We start from the raw sequence: 18,259 nt of genomic DNA, 5'->3' as shown, positions 1-18,259 counted from the left end.
CTTTTGACAGGCCGCTGGAGGGGACCCCAACAGCGCCGGGGTCCCCTCGCCCGCCAGGCACCGAGCCCCGACGGTGGGGTACCCGCAGCCCGGCCCTCCCGGTGCCACCGGACGGGGGATGGGGAAGTTTTCACGGGCTCCTTAAGGGCCTTAAAAACCCTTAGAAAAAACCACTAAAAGAGCCTAGTGAGTGTCTTCGCAAGCCCAGAAACGGGCAGGGGACCCGGGTGAGGCGAGTGCGGGCTCGCGTTTTGCCCTGGTGAAGGCGACAGGAGGGAGGGGGACACGGTTACCTCGCCGGGGCTCTGACTTGGCGAGGGTTTGGACGATCGTTGAAAGACCCGCCGGGGGGACGGCACGGCTCCTTTCGGCGGGGGGCAGCAGCGTCTCGCCGCTTTCCCCTCACCCCTCCTGCACCTCGGGACGAACGGAGGGGGTTTCTTGCCAGCCGAAAGACGTCTCGGAGAAGCCGGAGAGCGAGCTGAAGTGCCGGGGTTGGGGCGGGCGGGTCGGCCCCGCAGCCCCTCCAAGGTTTTACCCCCGCCCGGCCGCACAGCGCGGTGCCCGTCCTTCCCGGCGGGGAGGCCGGCGGGCGCCCACCGGGCGGGGAAGAGGGTCCCCGCCGCAGCCGGGGAAGGAGGACCGGGACGGTGGTGGGGCTTAACGACGAGGGGGGACCCTGCGTCAGCGCAGGGCCGTCCCCTTCCCCTCCCCGTGCGCTCGGCTCTGCCTCCCGCCAGCCTCCCCCCGCCTCCCGCGAGGTGCGGCCGCGCTACATAAACACGGCCCCGCCGCCGCTGCCGGGGCTTCTCCGCTCGCAGCCCGACGGAGGCGCCTGGCCGGTAGCGGGCAGCGGAGCGGGGGAGCCGAGCGGCAGCGGCCGGGCAGCTCCGGGGACAGACGGGGCGGGAGGCTCCGGCGGGCAGCGGCGGAGGGCTGCGCGCTCCCCCGCCGGAGCCCAGGCGGCCGGAGGAGGAGGAGGAGGAAGGGCGAAGGGCGGCGGCTCCCCGCCGGCGGCGGGCTCCGTCCGGTATGGCCCTGGCAGACAGCGCCCGCGGGCTGCCCAACGGCGGCGGCGTGTCGCCGGCGGCGGGGAGCGGGGCGGCGGGGAGCGGGGCGGCGGCGGCGGCGGCGGGCGGCTGGTCGTCCTTCCCGGAGATCGTGGAGCTGAACGTGGGCGGGCAGGTGTACGTGACGCGGCGCTGCACCGTGGTCTCGGTGCGGGACTCGCTGCTCTGGCGCATGTTCTCGCAGCAGCAGCCCAGCGAGCTGCCCCGGGACAGCAAGGGCCGCTTCTTCCTCGACCGCGACGGCTTCCTTTTCCGCTACATCCTGGACTACCTGCGGGACCTGCAGCTGGTGCTGCCCGAGCACTTCCCCGAGCGCAGCCGCCTCCAGCGGGAGGCCGAGTACTTCCAGCTGCCCGACCTGGCTCGCCGCCTGGCTCAGGCTCGGGTCGCCGCCGCCGCTCGCCCCGCCGCCCTGCACCGCGACGGCTCCCTCTGCGCCGACGAGCCGCCGCCGCCGGCCCTCCTCGGCTACCTGGAGGCCGAGCCGCTGGAAGGGGGCGGCGGGGGAGGAGCCGCCGCCTCCGCCCCGTCGCCCACCGCCAGCCGCAGCCCCTCGGGCGGGCCGCTGCTCACCCCCTCGCAGTCGCTGGACGGGGCGGCCGGGCGACGCTCGGGCTACATCACCATCGGCTACCGGGGCTCCTACACCATCGGGCGGGAGGCGCAGGCCGACGCCAAGTTCCGGCGGGTGGCCCGCATCACCGTCTGCGGTAAGACGGCGTTGGCCAAAGAGGTCTTCGGGGAGACGCTGAACGAGAGCCGGGACCCCGACCGCCCTCCCGAGCGCTACACCGCCCGCTACTACCTCAAGTTCAACTTCCTCGAGCAAGCCTTCGACCGGCTCTCCGAGGCTGGCTTCCGCATGGCCGCCTGCTCCTCCACCGGCACCTGTGCCTTCGCCCCTGAGCAGGGCGGCCCTGCCGATGATAAGATCTGGACCAGCTACACCGAGTATGTCTTCTGCCGGGACTGAGCATCCGCCCGGCACATGGCGTGGGGATGAGGTGGTGGCCCCTGCACGCCCTCGCACCTGCGGTCCCCTCCCGGCCCGGAGGAAGGAGGACGTGGAAGGGGGACCATGTCCCCTTGCGCTCTCCTCACCCCGGTGTCTGCCTCCACGCACAAGGCGGGTCAGCCACCCAGCGCAGCCCCCACCCCTCCTGCACGTACCTCCTGACGGTCCCGGGGACAGGAGGTCACCATGTCGTGCCTCGGCCGCCATGTCCCTGCTTGGCCGCCACCTCCCTGCTCAGCCACCGCATCCCGGCTCGCACCGTCATCCCCCCTCCCACGCCTCCCAGTAGCTGTTCCGGTAGCGAGGAAGGAGAGAGGTAGCGGGAATAGACAAATACCTGTCTCAGAAAGGCTGTGCGTGTGCCCAGCCCCTGCCCCTCTCCACACACAGGAGCCAAGGGTTGGCCCTTTTCAGGGTGGGGTGTTTTAAAGACGGGGCATTTAGGGGCTGAGGAACTTTTCAGTTGCTTTTCAGCAACTTCTGTTGAAGGTGGTGCGATGTCTTTTCTCATCCCCAAGCTCTTCCCCAAGATTCCGCCTTATTGGGTGGATCTGTAAGGGTCCATTTTATCCCCCCACCTGCTCAAAGCGATGCCTCTCAATGAAGGACTGTCCTGTGGAAGTGATGCCTGACAGCGAGGGGTTGTCACTCTGTCTCCTACATCATCTGTAGAGATGAGTAATTTTGCAGGAGGCGTGCGTGTGGCCCTTCATGACCGGTTGCATCCATCTCCCCTTCTCTGCTCCTTATCTCTCTGAATGCCCCTCTCCAAGCTGTTAAACTGGACCAGGGCCTGCACAGCAGGCACGTGAGGCTGATGTGAAAGGACAGGTTCGCTGGATAACCAACCACTCGAACTATAAAGTGTCCTCAGAGACACGTGTCTATTCCCTTGAGAGGTAAAGCAACGATGCTTTGAAAAATTAAAGTGCTTGTGAATTGTAACTTTCATGGGTGTTGTGAAGTCCTTATAATTCTCTTGAATTTACTGTCTATAATATGCATAGAAATCTCAATGCATATTTCCTTAAACACCCTCAAAACGATGGGGGAGAGAAGAAGCCAGGCTTGCCAGAGTGAAGGTAGGGCCTGCTGCCTGGGAAGCTGAAATCATGTACATTGAATTAATGCGTTATAAGTGTAATCAAGAGGACCCTGCTTGTTACTTTAAGTTTTGTCATGTTAGTGTGGTAAAACTTGGAAGGCAACAGAATCGATGCCGAAACCACTTTTTTAAGAACCAATTCCTCGGTTTTCATGGCAGTACTACCAGAGCAGTGCCACTGCTGAGAGTTAGGTACCTCTTCCTAGGCAAGCTTAAGCGCTTCTTAGAAAGAATTAAGCCCCGTCCTTACAAAAACAAGGACGATGCCAACTTTCTTAAGGGGAAATTACCCCTTCTAAGCTGTATTTGGTTCGTGCTGTCTAACAGTCTTCTTTTTCCCGGAGAAGGTAGCCGTAGCTTGCTTTGGAACAGATGATCTGAGTAGCAGGTTTTACAATAGGGAGGCCTGAGCAGCTCTTTCTAATAAATTTGTGAAGATTGGGGTACAAAAGCACTTTCTTTTAAAACCTGAACTTGATTTAAAAACCTGTATTGTCCGCTCAGACCTTCATGGAAAACTATGCTAAATGTATCCGAAGCGTTGCAGAATTTAGTGGTACGTATTAAAGGCTTGAAGTTACATCTTTAAAACTCTTGAATAATAAATTGTTCTAACTCCAAATTTAGGAATGCTACTAGCACTTGTATTCTAACCAAAGAATTTCACAGTAGGGTTTTATTTTTAAAACCTTAATTCCTTTGAAAACAGCTACAGCTACGTACGTATTGAGTTGAGTTTCAGTGCTCAGCCTCTATGTTCACCACTTGGTCCTTCATTAAGTGCATGCACAGCCACGTAAAACTGAAAATAACTTGCATTGCCATGGTTTTTTTTTTAAATTTTTTTATATTAGCAAGATAGTTTGTCAACGTGATTAAATTGAAGATGCGCATATGAAGGCGCTGGGTATTGTCCAGTTGTAGATAGTTGTATAATGGAGTATTTTTAACAGGAGGGAAATGTATACCTGCCAAATTAGATGAGCAATAAGATAGAGTGAGAGGCCAATACACCCGACGACGGAATGAAACCTGTTTGTCCTATGCCTTACTCTGAGATGATTTCTTTGTGCTTAACTTATTTATACCACAAGTGAAAGGACATTGATCACAGCTACTAGGTCTTTACAGTGCCATTCTCGAGAATAATGACCGTCTTTTTCTAGTTTCTGTTAAGTAATTCCGAAGTATGTTTTTTAAGATTTTGTATAAAATCAGTTTTCAGTAAAGTGTTCAAATTCGCTCTAGATAGCTTTCTTTTTTTAAGGAGCTGGTAGCTTACTATATCCATCATAGGAGCTATGAATAGGGGCAGTTTTAAATTGAACTTGTGATTTAGTGTACATATATATACAGTATATAAACATTTTACACGAATCATTTAGTTTTTTAACCATTTTAGTGCTATAGAATTTCATAATATATCTAGCTGAGCATTTACATGTTACGCTATGTACATAATATGGTAATGTTTTACTGGTTTCCTATACCTGTTTCTATGGAAAAAATGAATATGAGTATCAGCTTGTAGAACTGCAATCGATTATGTACTTGCTTGAGTGTGAATCATAACTAAACTTCCAGGTGGCTGAATGCATCTCTAAAGCAAAGATTGCCTGTATTTTGATCAATGATTGCCTATCCATTTGCTGGCAGAAGACCCAGAAACTCTCAGAATTTTAAGTAAAAATGGGTGTAATAAAAACATAAACTAATGAGTTTTTAATCTTTGTGTTTGTGCTAAAAACTCTAAGTGTTGTTAGTATTAGGAAATGGGTCCCTTCGTGTACTGGTAACTCATTACATTTCGGCTTAAAATGATGGTGCCATAAACATAATAGTCATTTGATGGTTTGCCAGAGAAGATGATATTTTCCTTAAACATTACTCAGTAATTTCATTAAAATTTTTAAGAGGTAAAACGCCCAAGGCAATGTCACTGAGTTTTGCTGGTCCCTTCTACTGCGAGCTCGAAGGACGGATAAACACGATGACTCTGCTAACCTGTTGACGTGCAGAAAGACAAAAATCTAAAGGCATAATACCGGAGTCCTGTATACATTTTGTAGCAGCTGTTGTTCACGGTTCATGTACTTAGGGATGAATGCAGTCGCATTTACGAGTGCTGTTTAAAATACAAAGGCAGTCTTTAATTAGAAGTTAAGGCATAGGTCTTTTCAGCGATGCATAACATGAAGGCTGACTTTGCAGATGTTCGATAGGATGTTTATATTTTTATACATGTAGATAACGAGCCGCTTATTCATTCTTATTTTCACATGTATAGCATTGAAAATAAAGGTCCTCCTAGGAAAACGTTGCATACCAAATTAAACTCTTGTTCTTTAAATATTAACTCGGTTGTGTGGTTTATGCTGTCCTTTTTACTCTTGGTAAAGATGTCGTTAGCTTTGCTCTCTCTTCCACGGTATCATATTCATAACTTCAGCAAAGGCTGCAACCTAATATGCAAAGCAGAAACATCGAGCAAAGAATATTGTGTCTATAGGGATCTCTAGTAACACCTGGGGCAAGATAAACAGAAATGTATAATGCTCAGACGGCATACTTTCAAGTGTCACAGAGAATTTTTGTAATACTGGTCAGTTTAAATCAGTCGTCGGGAAACCGTAGTGATTAAACAGCTTCATTTGAATAACACAGAATAATAGTCAAAATACAATGTTGATGTTTTTTGTGGAGCCAGAGGAGAATAATATTTGATATAGGATTCATTTAGTGAAAGAAACATTAAGACCTAAGGAAATCGATGATGCCAGAGAAATGCATTTAGAAATTCTGTTAAGGAACGGAGGGGTGATCTTGTCAGCTACCCTGTGATCGCTAGTGAACCTGATGCTTTATAACAAACTGTGGTCAGTTTCGTAGGAAATTACTAATGAATTCCTACTAAAATCCACTTGTGTGAAGTGCCTGTAACTTTCTTGGCTATCATGGTGATAATGCAAAGGAACCAGCTGAAGGAAGTTTAATCGACCGTTTTATTTGACGGCTTGGTAGTATTCGAGAGCTTTGTTATCACACAATAGTATAAGAAAGGAAGTTGTTCCATGAGCAACAAAACTTTGAGTCTGTCTTTCTGCAGGCTTAGGTCTCATGTCCTTTATTTTACCACTTCAATTACTCTGTTCGCCCCCATCCCTTTTATTTCACTTCTGCTAGGCAAAAGGCGGCACATTCTTTGGCAGAGCCAGCTTCTGCTATGATGAAGGTTGTGGCTGAATTCTACCTTCCTCCCTCAGGGAACTACAGATTGTTTTCCCTTTTCCTTTCCCCAGCCAGCAGTATTCGTGGAATTTGTAAGAAAGAACATAACATCTGTGAGTTTTTTCAGTTCTTTCGATTGTGTTTGAAATTACCCCATCAGCTCAGAAGTTGTTAAAGGGGACAGATGTCCGTCCAAAAGGACAATGCAAGTGTGTGAGCCTTATCTCCTTAGGAAACAAGGCTAACAACAAATTACTGTAATTAATGCCTGGCACTGTCTACAGAAAACCTTTTGTCAAGGGAGGGCACAGTAGTCCGAGTGTACTAAAACCCTACAGACTGAGGAGGCAAGCCGTCACGCTTACTTTTGCGACACCGGCCACTCAGCCAAGCCAATGGGCTAGGACTAGAACGGCTTAAAAATATTTCCAGCCTCTAAATTTCTGCAGCGTTTCCAAGTGCGGCTCAAACAGCTTTGAGCCTTGTTACAAACAGCCCTTCTTGGCTGCCTGTCGTAAGCCCGTCTGTTGGTACCTTTGCTGGAGAAAACTTCGCTTGTGAATATGGAGCTTTTAGTTCTCCTTCTGCCCTTTTGGCTGGCAGAAATTGATCAAAATGTGCAGGAAAATATTTTCCAAAGGCTAGATTTGACTCAGGTTTTTTTTTTTTCTTTTTTTTTTTAATTATAGGAAATCTTCAGCATAGTTGTTAGTGAAAACTTAGTTGGAAATGCCTTATTTATTTAGAAAGTACTAGCATTTTGTTTTATGAAACTGAATGCTAATTTTGTTTTTCATTAAAATGAGCTGCATGTGGTTTTCCCCTTGCAGCGAACTGTACTAGCTGTAAGGCTCTGCTGCTAAACAAAACTCTTAATGTTTGATTGCTGAAGTATTAATACCGCCGTTGCAAGTAGTCTGTTGGAAATACACAGCACAACTGCTGAGACAGTCAAAACCACCGTCGGTCAAATTATCGCATTTCTTCCCCGTTCCACTCTCCACTGTGTTCAAACTGGAATAAAATTAAGCTCTGTTGTACACATCTTGCTCTAAAAGTTGTTTAGCACATAAGGAATATATGAAATTTCCATCACAGCTGTTAGTGACAGTGTCAGGGTTTTGAAGTAGTTCTATTTCCTTACGAGGAAATAAGAGCTGGGAAAAAGAATCCTTGCACAAAGCGGGAGCAGCCTCCTGCAGTTTTGGGGAAATTCCTTGGTATCACAAGAAATTCACGATACTTTTCTGTCTAATCCAAATAATACATTCATACATCATCCCTATCTTGGTCACACCACCCCCCCAAAAAAAAAAAAGAAAAACTGTGTTTTTTTGCGTCCTTTGTTTGTTCTAGGTCTCATTTGGTATATCATCTGGATGAAAGAATTTTTTTTCTTCTCTTTCAAAAAAGCTCAGCCCTTAGCTGCTGGGAAAAGGCAATGTTAACAGAACACCTTGCTTAGGGAGATGGACAGGCGTGGGTTAATATTTTACCATCCTTTTTTATTCAACGTAATATGGAAGGGAAGGAAGTTCACACAGAAACGTGTAGGAATGAGCCAATGTGTCCTGTGATGCCAGTTTGCGGGTGGTGCCCAGCCCCCTGTAGCCTCTGACTTGGCTTTTGCAGCTTAACCATTTTCTCAGGCTAGAAGTTAAGTGTTAACTCACTGAAGTTCAGCTAGTGAGGGTGAGAGCAGCGTATCTAGACTGTGATGAAAAATCAGCTCCATTGATAAAGAGCACTCGATCTATTATTTCCTTTTGTGATTTTGAGGTAAAGTCACAACCTCGGTCAGTTTACTGAGGAGCAGGCAGTGATGTAAAAAGAAGTAAAATGAAGGAAAAGCCGCTTCCTCCAGTCCTCTTCCTGCGCACATCATCTTTAGGAGGGAATGCAATGCTGGTATGATGGGAATAACTTTTCTTTTTGTTTTCAGAGATAACTGCAATAAACCACAATGCTGCCGCCTCTGTTTTGACTGTTTTTCTGGTTGTGGCTGAACTTTAGGGTAACACCAACACTTAATATAAGGTTCCTTAGCAGAGCATATCATCATAACTCTGTAGACTTACATAGATTTGGATGTGGTTTGGTTTTGACTCAGATTTTCCAAACAGCATGGTGACAAACTCTGCCTTCATAATACAGAAATGTCTGTGATTATTAGAAGCCTGAACTTAGAAGTTTTTTCCTTTAAAAGGGCAGAGACTGTTATAGGAATGTGAGTCTTTTTTCTTTTTTTTCTTTTAGTAAAGGATCCCAATTATGGATTTTTTTTTTTTTCCAAATCTGTGGTCTTGTACAAACATTCCTAATTTTCTTCACCTTGGAAAATTCACTTCCGCATCTTCCCATGGCTGACAGCTCAAGGCACGGGTATTTCAGAAAGCTGCAAGGACCAGGAGGTCTTGCAGTGACTCACAAGTGCTACAAGTGCTGCGAAATCCCATCCTGCTGAGGTCCCTCTTGCAGTCAGAACCAAGCTGGGTGGGCAGCTGGGTCCCAGGCCCCGGGATGACCTGCAGGTCCTCACCACAGCAGCCCCTTCTGCCTTCCTTCCTTCCTTCCTTCCTTCCTTCCTTCCTTCCTTCCTTCCTTCCTTCCTTCCTTCCTTCCTTCCTTCCTTCCTTCCTTCCTTCCTTCCTTCCTTCCTTCCTTCCTTCCTTCCTTCCTTCCTTCCTTCCTTCCTTCCTTCCTTCCTTCCCGGCAATGACCGAGGTGGCTCGGTAGTCCCTGAGCCGTCATGGTCCCGCTGCTGACGCCTTGCCTGAAGAAAAAGGGGCAGCATTTGTATTCTGGTGCAGCTCCGTGCAGCCCAACAGCCACAAATTGGCACTTCTTCTCTGCTAAACTTCTGACCTACTTATTTCCAGGGTTTTGCTTTCACGGCCTGTACGTTATCTGCTGTCTCAGGGTATGGCTGGGACATGGGAAAGATTTAGCTGTTTACAGTAGGCTGCCTAGTAGCTTATCTGCTGCGGCGCTTAAAGGGATGATAAAGACAACTCAGCTAAAAACAGTTTTACAGTTCCTTGAAGTTTTGTGGTCTGAATAACCTGTGAAAAAGTGCTGTATAAACTATAATAAATCTGGATAAAGGCACCTTTTCTTTTACAGGTGAGAATGAAGGTTTTATGAGTTTCGCCGGAGCACTAGCCTGTTTATCCGCTTGAACTTGTTTGTATCATGTTAAGGGCTGGAGAGCACTCAGTTGCAGATAAATGGGCTAAACAGTCATATTTCTTTAGAAAATGTGGGAGGAGGAGTATATGTATACAAATCCACTAGAGTTTCTGTTTCTAAAAGAAAAGTTTATAGGTTGCCTGCAGATTATAAGATTGGATGTTTTTCAACGCATTATGTCCTAGGGTTTGAGGAGAGAAAGAAATGTCCGGATCATCTAGTCTGCTGTTCTACATAGCGTAGACTGCAGGACTCCCCTGAATATGGTCTTTAAATCAGGCAGTGAAATGTCTTAAACTGTCATCTATGTCCATCGTGGACAATACCGCTGGTGAAAAAGACGACATCACAGTGCTCAATTAATTGTTCCGCTGTGAATGTCACCGGCTTTGGCCAGAAGGGTCTGTATTGTCATCTTCACCAACACCACGAGGCTGGAGAGAGGAAGGTATGTCGATGTGTAGGAAGGTATGTACGGAGGCGGTTCATTTGATCTAAATCTAGGGACGAATTGTCCTGTCTTTTCCTTGGGTTCCCAGCCACCTGTCCCCTGTAACCAGTTTTGTGCTGGCACTGCTTATGTGGCCATGGGGCTATGGGGTTCAGGGACCTGGTGCAGATGAAAACCTTAAACAGGCAAACAGAAAAAGGCAGGTTAGCCGTCAGCCAGAGCTGCTCCCTGAACTGGATCATGGCACAATAAAGTTACTAGTGCCAGGAGAAATGGTCTGATGGCTAAAGAGAGTGAGCTCCTGTGGTCTGTCAATATAAGGCATGTTTTTCAGTCCTTTAGACATCCCATGTCTCTTCTCTAAATCCTCTTCAATTTATCAACATCTTTTGAACTGCTGATTTCAGAGACTGCGCATTCCAGTAAGGGAATGCACAAATGCAAAGTAGAATTCCTCACTCCTGTCCTCTGTTTTTTCTGTTCATCTCTCCAAGGTTTGCATTGGCAGTCCCAGGGATGTAAGTGCCACTGGAGTTTACAGTCAGTAACCTACCACCACAAACACCTGTGCTCTGTCCTCCAAATGCTGTCTCAATTATCAGTCAAAATGCATGGCGGTGTATAAGGTGTTTTCTTATTAAACATTATACCACAGTTCAGTTTCTAACAACTAAATAGCCTTAAACACCAAAGCAAAACTAATATGAGAGGATCTATGTTCCATATATCAATGTTGATCAACACTACTGTGTCACATGACTGTTCGGCATCATTTCTTACTAGTTATTACATTGCATGGGTAGTTTTCACACTGGATAAATAGATGTCTGAGGATTGATGTCAGGTCGGCAGGCCTAAAGTTCCCAAATTACCTGATTTTTTTTTAACCACTGTCTTCAAATACAAACAGTTTATGTTTTTTCCAGTCCTTTGGAGCTTCCCCGGGGTTCTGAGAGTTTCCGAGAAGATTGCATTAGTAATTACACAGGCTTGTAAAGACACCGGATGTAAATTGGCCAGACCTGATTAAAAAAAATACTTGTTGCTCATCTTTTTTGGATTAGTCTCAGAAGGGAAGTTGTTCATTATTCTCAATAGACCTGCAGAGCAAAATATTTATGCTTGTCCTGAACTAAACAAACCTCCAACTTCTGTCTAGCAATGAATCAATACAATTTTTCATGCCGTTCCTAATAAAATTAAATAATTTAATTTTTAATCATGCTGACTAAGACTTTCTTTGTGTTCTTTTTCCTTAACTTATTGAATTTATACAATGCGATTAGTACAGCATTTGGAATTTATAGCTTTTGATTTATACAGGTTGTGATAGCCTTCTCTTTCCCTATTAGAGTTTATATCTATGACTTTTTAATAGCAGCTATCTGGATTGTGTTCTGGGATGTACTGGATAACTGTAGCTCCTATTGATCTCAATAAAAGGTACTGTCAATGCAGGATGCACATGACAATGTGCACAAAAACAACGTTCCCTCTTTTACATTCAGGACTTTACATTTACATTTATTTGCTGAAACTGTAACCTGGGATTTAGAAATGCAAATAATATAGTATTTTTAAAGATTTCTTTATTGACAGGCAATTAGCAGGAATTTATACTTCATTCACTAGTGGTCAATATAACAAATAGTCAACTCAGTCCTATAAGTCCATGTAAGCAGAGAGAAAACATGCAAAAATGTGGTAAAAAGCATGTGGCCAGTGAAGAGTGTCATCAGTGACAACTTCTCAGCTTGTGGAGGCTGCGTGCTTTGCCTACCCACCCCACAAACTCATGGTGTGTGGAGGCTGATACTGTCTGGATAAATAATAAACACTTAGCATTACAAGTCATAGGTTATAGTAGCTTTTCTCTTACTTTGTGTTCTTCAGGCTGTAGTAGCTTTTCCCTTACTTTGTGTTCTTCAGGTTACTCCTCAAGAGAAGTAAAGCCGTATTGTAGCTTTAAACACAAAGCCTTAAACATGATTCTGGCTACAGTTCCCCCACTATAACCCATAGAGTTGTCCTCACCATTTTACCCTTGGTAGTCTCTTAAATAGCTCAATGTTCTTCCCACATTTTCATTTGCAAAATTAGATTACAGAAAATTAGAAGAAGAAATGGTGCTTTAAATTAGCATCCTTAGACAATGTGAGATTACTTTTAACCTTAATTTTTATAGCAGCAAATGGGAGTAAAAGAGTCAGTGGCTGAAATCAGCAAGTCGTTCCCTTTATGTGGAATAACAGAATACGTAGTTCTGAATAACTTGGTTTAAATCAAGCAAGAAAGTCTTCCTGAGGTCAGGGTGGCTCTCTTCTGTAATAGCAATTGCCCAACACCGAATGTTTTCCCCAAGATGAAGCATACATCACGCAGACATTTTACAAAACAGAACAAGGCAGAACACAGGACAATAATTTCAGAATTATAAAATGCTCCACCTCTCCCACCCTTTTCCAAAGACACTGTGTCCTTATGAAAGCCCTGTGTTTTCCTTCTGACACACCACCAGCTAGGAAACACATTTCACCATTCCCCTTTGCAGAGATGCTCTCGTTCTAGGGCATTTTCCATCTTTCCCAAGGTGATGTATTGGCCTTTAGTTTTCCTTTCCAGCTATTATCTTCCTTAAAACTGGAGCTTTGCTTTTTCTAAATCTTCTGCAACAGCAGGCACCTGTGCACTTCTAAGAAGTCTGATGTTGCATTCCGTGATTTATGTACTGCGTTAACTCTTTTAGCTCGTACTTTTTCACCCCTTTTGTATGAAAAGGCCTCTGGCTGAGGCACACGGTTCTGACTGTGTATACTAAATCTGTGGTATAGTTGTGGGAACACAGGAATTGCCATAGCACCCCAGTTAACTGCTTTGCCCAGTCATTTATCCTCTCTCCGATCATGACTGACAGCGGGTACATCAAAGGAAAACGTAAGCATCTCTGTAAAGCCCACGGACCATCTCAGAGTACTGTGCCGTAAACCCATTTTTAAGTATGTGGCAAAGCATTTCGCTTAGGCATTTAATAAGGAGTTGGATGCTGTTAAGTGTACTATGTAAAAGCATTATGCTTCCCTGATTTCCTTTCCCTAAGTAAAGGTCACTAGAAGAAGTGCATTTTGAATGTTCTTCTGGTTCACGTATGCGGAGAAACCTACACAGTACCGGTGTACCTACACTGTACCTACACTGTACCAGTGCATTCTAAATAGAATTGCACTCCTCGTTCTGCTCAGCTTCATTTGGCTCGGGCTTTGCAAAAGAACTTGCACCTCTCCCATTATATCATGTTTTTCCCCTTGCAATAAAGAAGCATTTGCTCTGTGATTTTTAGAGAATGTTTTTATTATTTTGATAAGAAAATATTCTTCTCCATGGTTATTTTGTACGTAAAAGAAAGAGGTTTGGTTTTTTTTTTTTTTTTTCAGTTTTGTGAAAGCCTTAGTCTTTTCCTCAGGATTTCTCCCCTTTATTGTTACTTTATGAATTTAATGGTTTTGATTGTTATATTTTTAAAAGATTTTTTAATCTTGTTGTCTGCTCTCAATCAAATTTCATGAATTTGATAGAGTGATCTTGAGGCTTTTACTGGTCCAGCTAAAAACTGCAGCCTACGTTGGCTTTATGGGACCAGGCAAATTCAAATGCAAACGTACGTGCATTTACTTCATTCCTCTTCTGTTAAAATTCTCTTTTTCACCTCTTTTTTAAGTTTCTTTTTCTGAAATTCTCTCCAGCTGTAAAGAGATTGATAGTTACACTAAGGGTTAGCTCTGGGTGGGGGTGGGCAGATTTTGGTGAATTGCATTGCTGAAAAATGCGTTTCACAGACAGCTTTAGGTACGTAAAAATAGAGAGATGAGTAAAACTGACAGCGCGTCCAATTGTTTTAGGTTAAATTAAAAGGCCAAGGGATATCAACTGCAGACCAGAGTTTCTTTTAGCTGCCTGTCTGGAATGGAGCAGAAAGCTTGTCTCAGATATGGGAGCTCAGAGTACAGCCTCTCTTTGCCTGACCTGGGCAGAAAATTGTGTGAGCCCTTGCAGGTGAGTGACCAGCCCAGGCTGCTAATGGGTGTCTGCAGTCCTACTCATCCACTTTAAAGGGCTGGAAGGACAAGTTCAGCTGCTTTTTTTTGGTGAAAACTCTAACCAGGGTCACTGTACCTCTGTGCAGAGCGTGGGTTCCGCGTGATCACGAGATGCTTTCTAGCTCAACGCCAATGAGGGAAGTGTAGTGTTAGGGAACTGCCTAACAAATGGCCAAAGTGCCGGAGCTCATCATCCAACACAGTACAGCACTGGAACCAGTCCTGTATCACTGGAGAGAGAACCGGCGTGCATGTGCTCCTCTCTGCACGAGACGTGTTTCAGGAGGCACAACCTACTACAATGGCAAGAAGGTCTGAGTCACCGGAATGGACGGGGCAGGGGTAAGAAGGCCGAATGGACTTGCATAAGCAGCACCTAAAATCTATGATGATGTTGGCTTTGACAATGTGAGCATCCATTTCCCAGACAGTGCTCCTCTCTCAGCACATGGGGAGAAAATACAGATTTCAAGCCAGAAGAAAGAGCAGTGAGTCATATTTACTAAGTATGTACGTATTTTTAGAAATAAAATCAGAATTGCACATTTCATGAGCGCATACATAGGCATATATTTCTTACCATAATTCAGTCATCCCATTGTAACTGAGTATGACCACCGAGGGGGGCATCATGGTCATCTTGGGTGGTCCAGATCAAGCATTCCAGTTTGCTCCAATAGGTAGGAAATATCCATAGAGATGAGAGAACATGTTTCAACCCCCTTGCTGCCCCTGTTTTGCTGCCCCTTTCTGGAGTAAGGACATGGGAACATTAGTTTTATTAAAACCCTTTGTTCACAGCATCCTGTACCTTTCCCCCCCTCCCCCTGAGGAAGAGGAGGAATCTTACTCATCATTGCAGGCTGATAGGCAATACACTTAATTCATCAGCTACTTTTTAGATTAAGTAAATTTGAAGTGACTGTCCCCTTGTAACTTACCAGTTCATAGAATCATAGAAAGTGTTGGGGGAACATAGAAGGGACCTTTAAAGGTCATCTAGTCCAACGCCTCTGCAGTAAGCAGGGACATCTTCAACTGGTTCAGGTTGCTCAGAGTCTCATCAAGCCTGGCTTTGAATGTCTCCAGGGATGGGGCCTCCACCACCTCTCTGGGCAACCTGTTCCAGTGTCTCACCACCCTCACCGTAAAGAACTTCTTCCTAATGTCTAATCTAAACCTACCCTGCTCTAGTTCAAAACCATTGTCCCTCGTCCTATCGCTACATACCTTTGCAAACAGCCCCTCCCCAGCTTTCTTGTAGTCCCCCTTCAGGTACTGGAAGGCTGCTATAAGGTCTCCCTGGAGCCTTCTCTTCTCTTCTCCAGGCTGAACAACCCCAACTCTCTAGCCTGTCTTCCTAGAAGTGCTCCAGCCCTCGGATCACCTTCGTGGCCCTCCTCTGGACCCACTCCAACAGGTCCATGTCCTTCTTGTGCTGAGGACTCCAGAGCTGGACACAGTACTCCAGGTGGGGTCTCATGAGAGCAGAGTAGAGGGGGAGAATCACCTCTGTCAACCTGCTGGCTACTCTTCTTCTGATGCAACCCAGGATGCAATTGGCCTTCTGGGCTGCGAGTGCACACTGTTGGCTCATGTCCAACTTTTCATCCACCAGTACCCCCAAGTCCTCTTCAGCAGCGCTGCTCTCTATCACATCATCCCCCAGCCTGTATTGACAATAAGGATTGCCTGGACCCAAGTGCAGGATCTTGTACTCGGCCTTGTTGAACTTCATGAGTTTTGCACAGGCTCACCACTCTAGCTTGTCCAGGTCCCTCTGGATGACACCCTATGCCTCTGGCGTGTTGACCGCACCACTCAGCTTGGTGTCATCTGCAAACTTGCAGTTCTTTTTACCTTTTATAGGTAATGGAAAAAAAAAAATCTCCTTTCCATAAATAGAAGCTCCCTGACAATCTTTAAATTAGTCTCTTTCTAACAGAGCCTGTGGTACGGCAACACGGCCAAGAGATTAGGTGCTTTGGCCCTAACCAAAGAAGGAGGGTGAAGAAGGATGGAATAAAAGCACAGCAAGATAACAGAAATATTGACAAGTGGCCTTCTGTGATATGCAAAAAAGTGGTGATTTTCTTTCCCAGATCAGAGGAAGCAGTAACATACTGGGTTCTTTCCTTGTCAAGACCTTTTCTTGAATGCAGGCGTCTCCTCAGGTTTCCTATGAGGAAAAACAAAGCTCCTGGGACAAAGCAAAGGCAACCCTTGCATGACAAAAGGGAAGGGAAGACTCATCTAAATATTGAGATTGGCTAGACATACATTTGACATAGGAAGAAATGCTAAGAACTGCAGACAGTCTGTGCAATGTATTCCAGCAAAGGCAAGGGGCGTTAGGCACGTATCGGTCATTCCATCCTGTTTCGAACAAGGGACTCTGTCAGGACTCAGATATGAGAGGGCTTTGTTTGCAGACGGCTGGGATGCCTGCTATCATTTCCTAATGCCATTTAAATAATCCTTCATTTATTGACTTTCCCAATAGAAGTGAGACACCAGTGATACAGAAACAAGAAAGGGCCACAACTTTGTATTCCAATGTGTTAGCAGAGACTCTAAGTTTGTACAAAGCACTAGCAAATAGACAGCTGCGTGTACAACAGCACCATCGACTCCAACATCTGCATGGTTTTGTGATGTGAGTGCAGTTGGCATCCTTGATTTTCTTTCCCTGTGTGGACTAAGCTCCAGAGATGGCAAGTACACTTTCTACCTGCCTGTATTGGCCCTGCAGAGCAGCAACATCTGGAACACACATTGTGGTTAGTAACTCTGGAGCAAATGCTGATCTGCAGTTCTCAATTAACCACAGCAGCAGGTAAACGAATAGCAGAGTAATGGTAAGAAAGACCACAGGAAGGTGTAGAGATCTGACATTTCTCCCTTCTGAATGCATAAGGATTTTTTTTTTCTTTAAAATCTCTCAGTTTTGACATAGGTAGAGCTCCTGAAAGCTGGGAGTGTAATTGCTGAGGGCAGGGGTTGCCGAGGGTATCACACGAGCCTTTGCCCGTGAAGACAAGGTGGCATTGTCCCTGCAACGCTTCAGATGCCAGCTAGGAGAGTTGCACCTGCCTTGCCACGCTCTGCTGACTCAGGCACAATCATTGCAAGACCTGCAGCTCAGCCGGGCAATTTCTTTCCCCTGTTGTGGCTGGCACTTGTGTTTTCCCTTCTGAGAGGACCTCGACCCCATTAGACATCATACAGACCTCAAAGAACTGTAGAGGCTACGGAAGTGTTTGGAGCTTTGGGAAAAGGCAGCTTCAAAACTCTGGTTGTGACGGGCAGAAAGGGGTGCGTTTGCCTCGGTCCAGAGAGAGCCAATCTGCAGGAGAAGCAGCAAGAAAGGAATGTTGGATGTAGCTGATGTGGAGTTACTAACCTAATGGAAAGTGCAAGCTCGTCGTGTTTGAGGCAGACTGATAAGAAAGGGTATTCTGCTGTGTGGCAAGTACTTGTATGTGGCAACGGATGCTGCCTTCATGTATCGAGCAAGTTGGTTGAGCACCTGTCCACCCAGAATGAGGAGCTGAAGGTAAAAATGCAGTGGAGTGACTCAGTGCTCCTGTCTGCTGCCTGTCTGCATTTTCTTTAGAAATGATCATTCCTTAACTTTCTGACCTTTACAGGCATATAAGATATGTAGCCATATTCCAACCGCGGGCCAATACTTTTCTGGAGCTTATCTGTATGTTTGAAAGCTGCAGCGCTGTGCTTCGTTCCTGTACCAAAAAGACAATGCAGCTCTGCTGGCATTATCCACCTTCTTGACACCCACTCAGAAGTGTCAAGTAAGGTGTGTGACAAGCTACCATTCTTCTTTTGCATTTATAATTATCTTTCTGTCATTTCTTTCCTAATCCATAGACTCTCTCAGTATACATTCTTTTCCATTTTTCACACTGCAGGATGCAGAGGGAGAGGTGGAGGGATATGACTTTGGTAATTCCTTCTTCTTTTTACTAATAGAGAAAAAAAGTCACTATAAGACTAGTCTTGTGAAATAAAATGAAATTACTGGAAGCGTGTGCTTAAAGAATGTGAAAAAAATTACTTTCTAAATCGCAAAACCACTAAACCAGATCT

General features: G+C 46.0%; 1 protein-coding gene across 1 annotated transcript; it reads left to right on the top strand.

Moving 5' to 3' along the window:
* Positions 1-768: 768 nt before the first annotated feature.
* Positions 769-3,869, top strand: KCTD12 (potassium channel tetramerization domain containing 12). Its single transcript, XM_063335817.1, has one exon. The coding sequence runs from the start codon at positions 1,033-1,035 to the stop codon at positions 2,041-2,043; it is 1,011 nt and encodes a 336-aa protein (XP_063191887.1). The 5' UTR covers positions 769-1,032; the 3' UTR covers positions 2,044-3,869.
* Positions 3,870-18,259: the final 14,390 nt, after the last annotated feature.

Source organism: Chroicocephalus ridibundus, chromosome 1 (assembly GCF_963924245.1).
Source record: "Chroicocephalus ridibundus chromosome 1, bChrRid1.1, whole genome shotgun sequence".
Taxonomy (NCBI): domain Eukaryota; kingdom Metazoa; phylum Chordata; class Aves; order Charadriiformes; family Laridae; genus Chroicocephalus; species Chroicocephalus ridibundus.
This window is presented reverse-complemented; position numbering and strand designations above follow the sequence as displayed.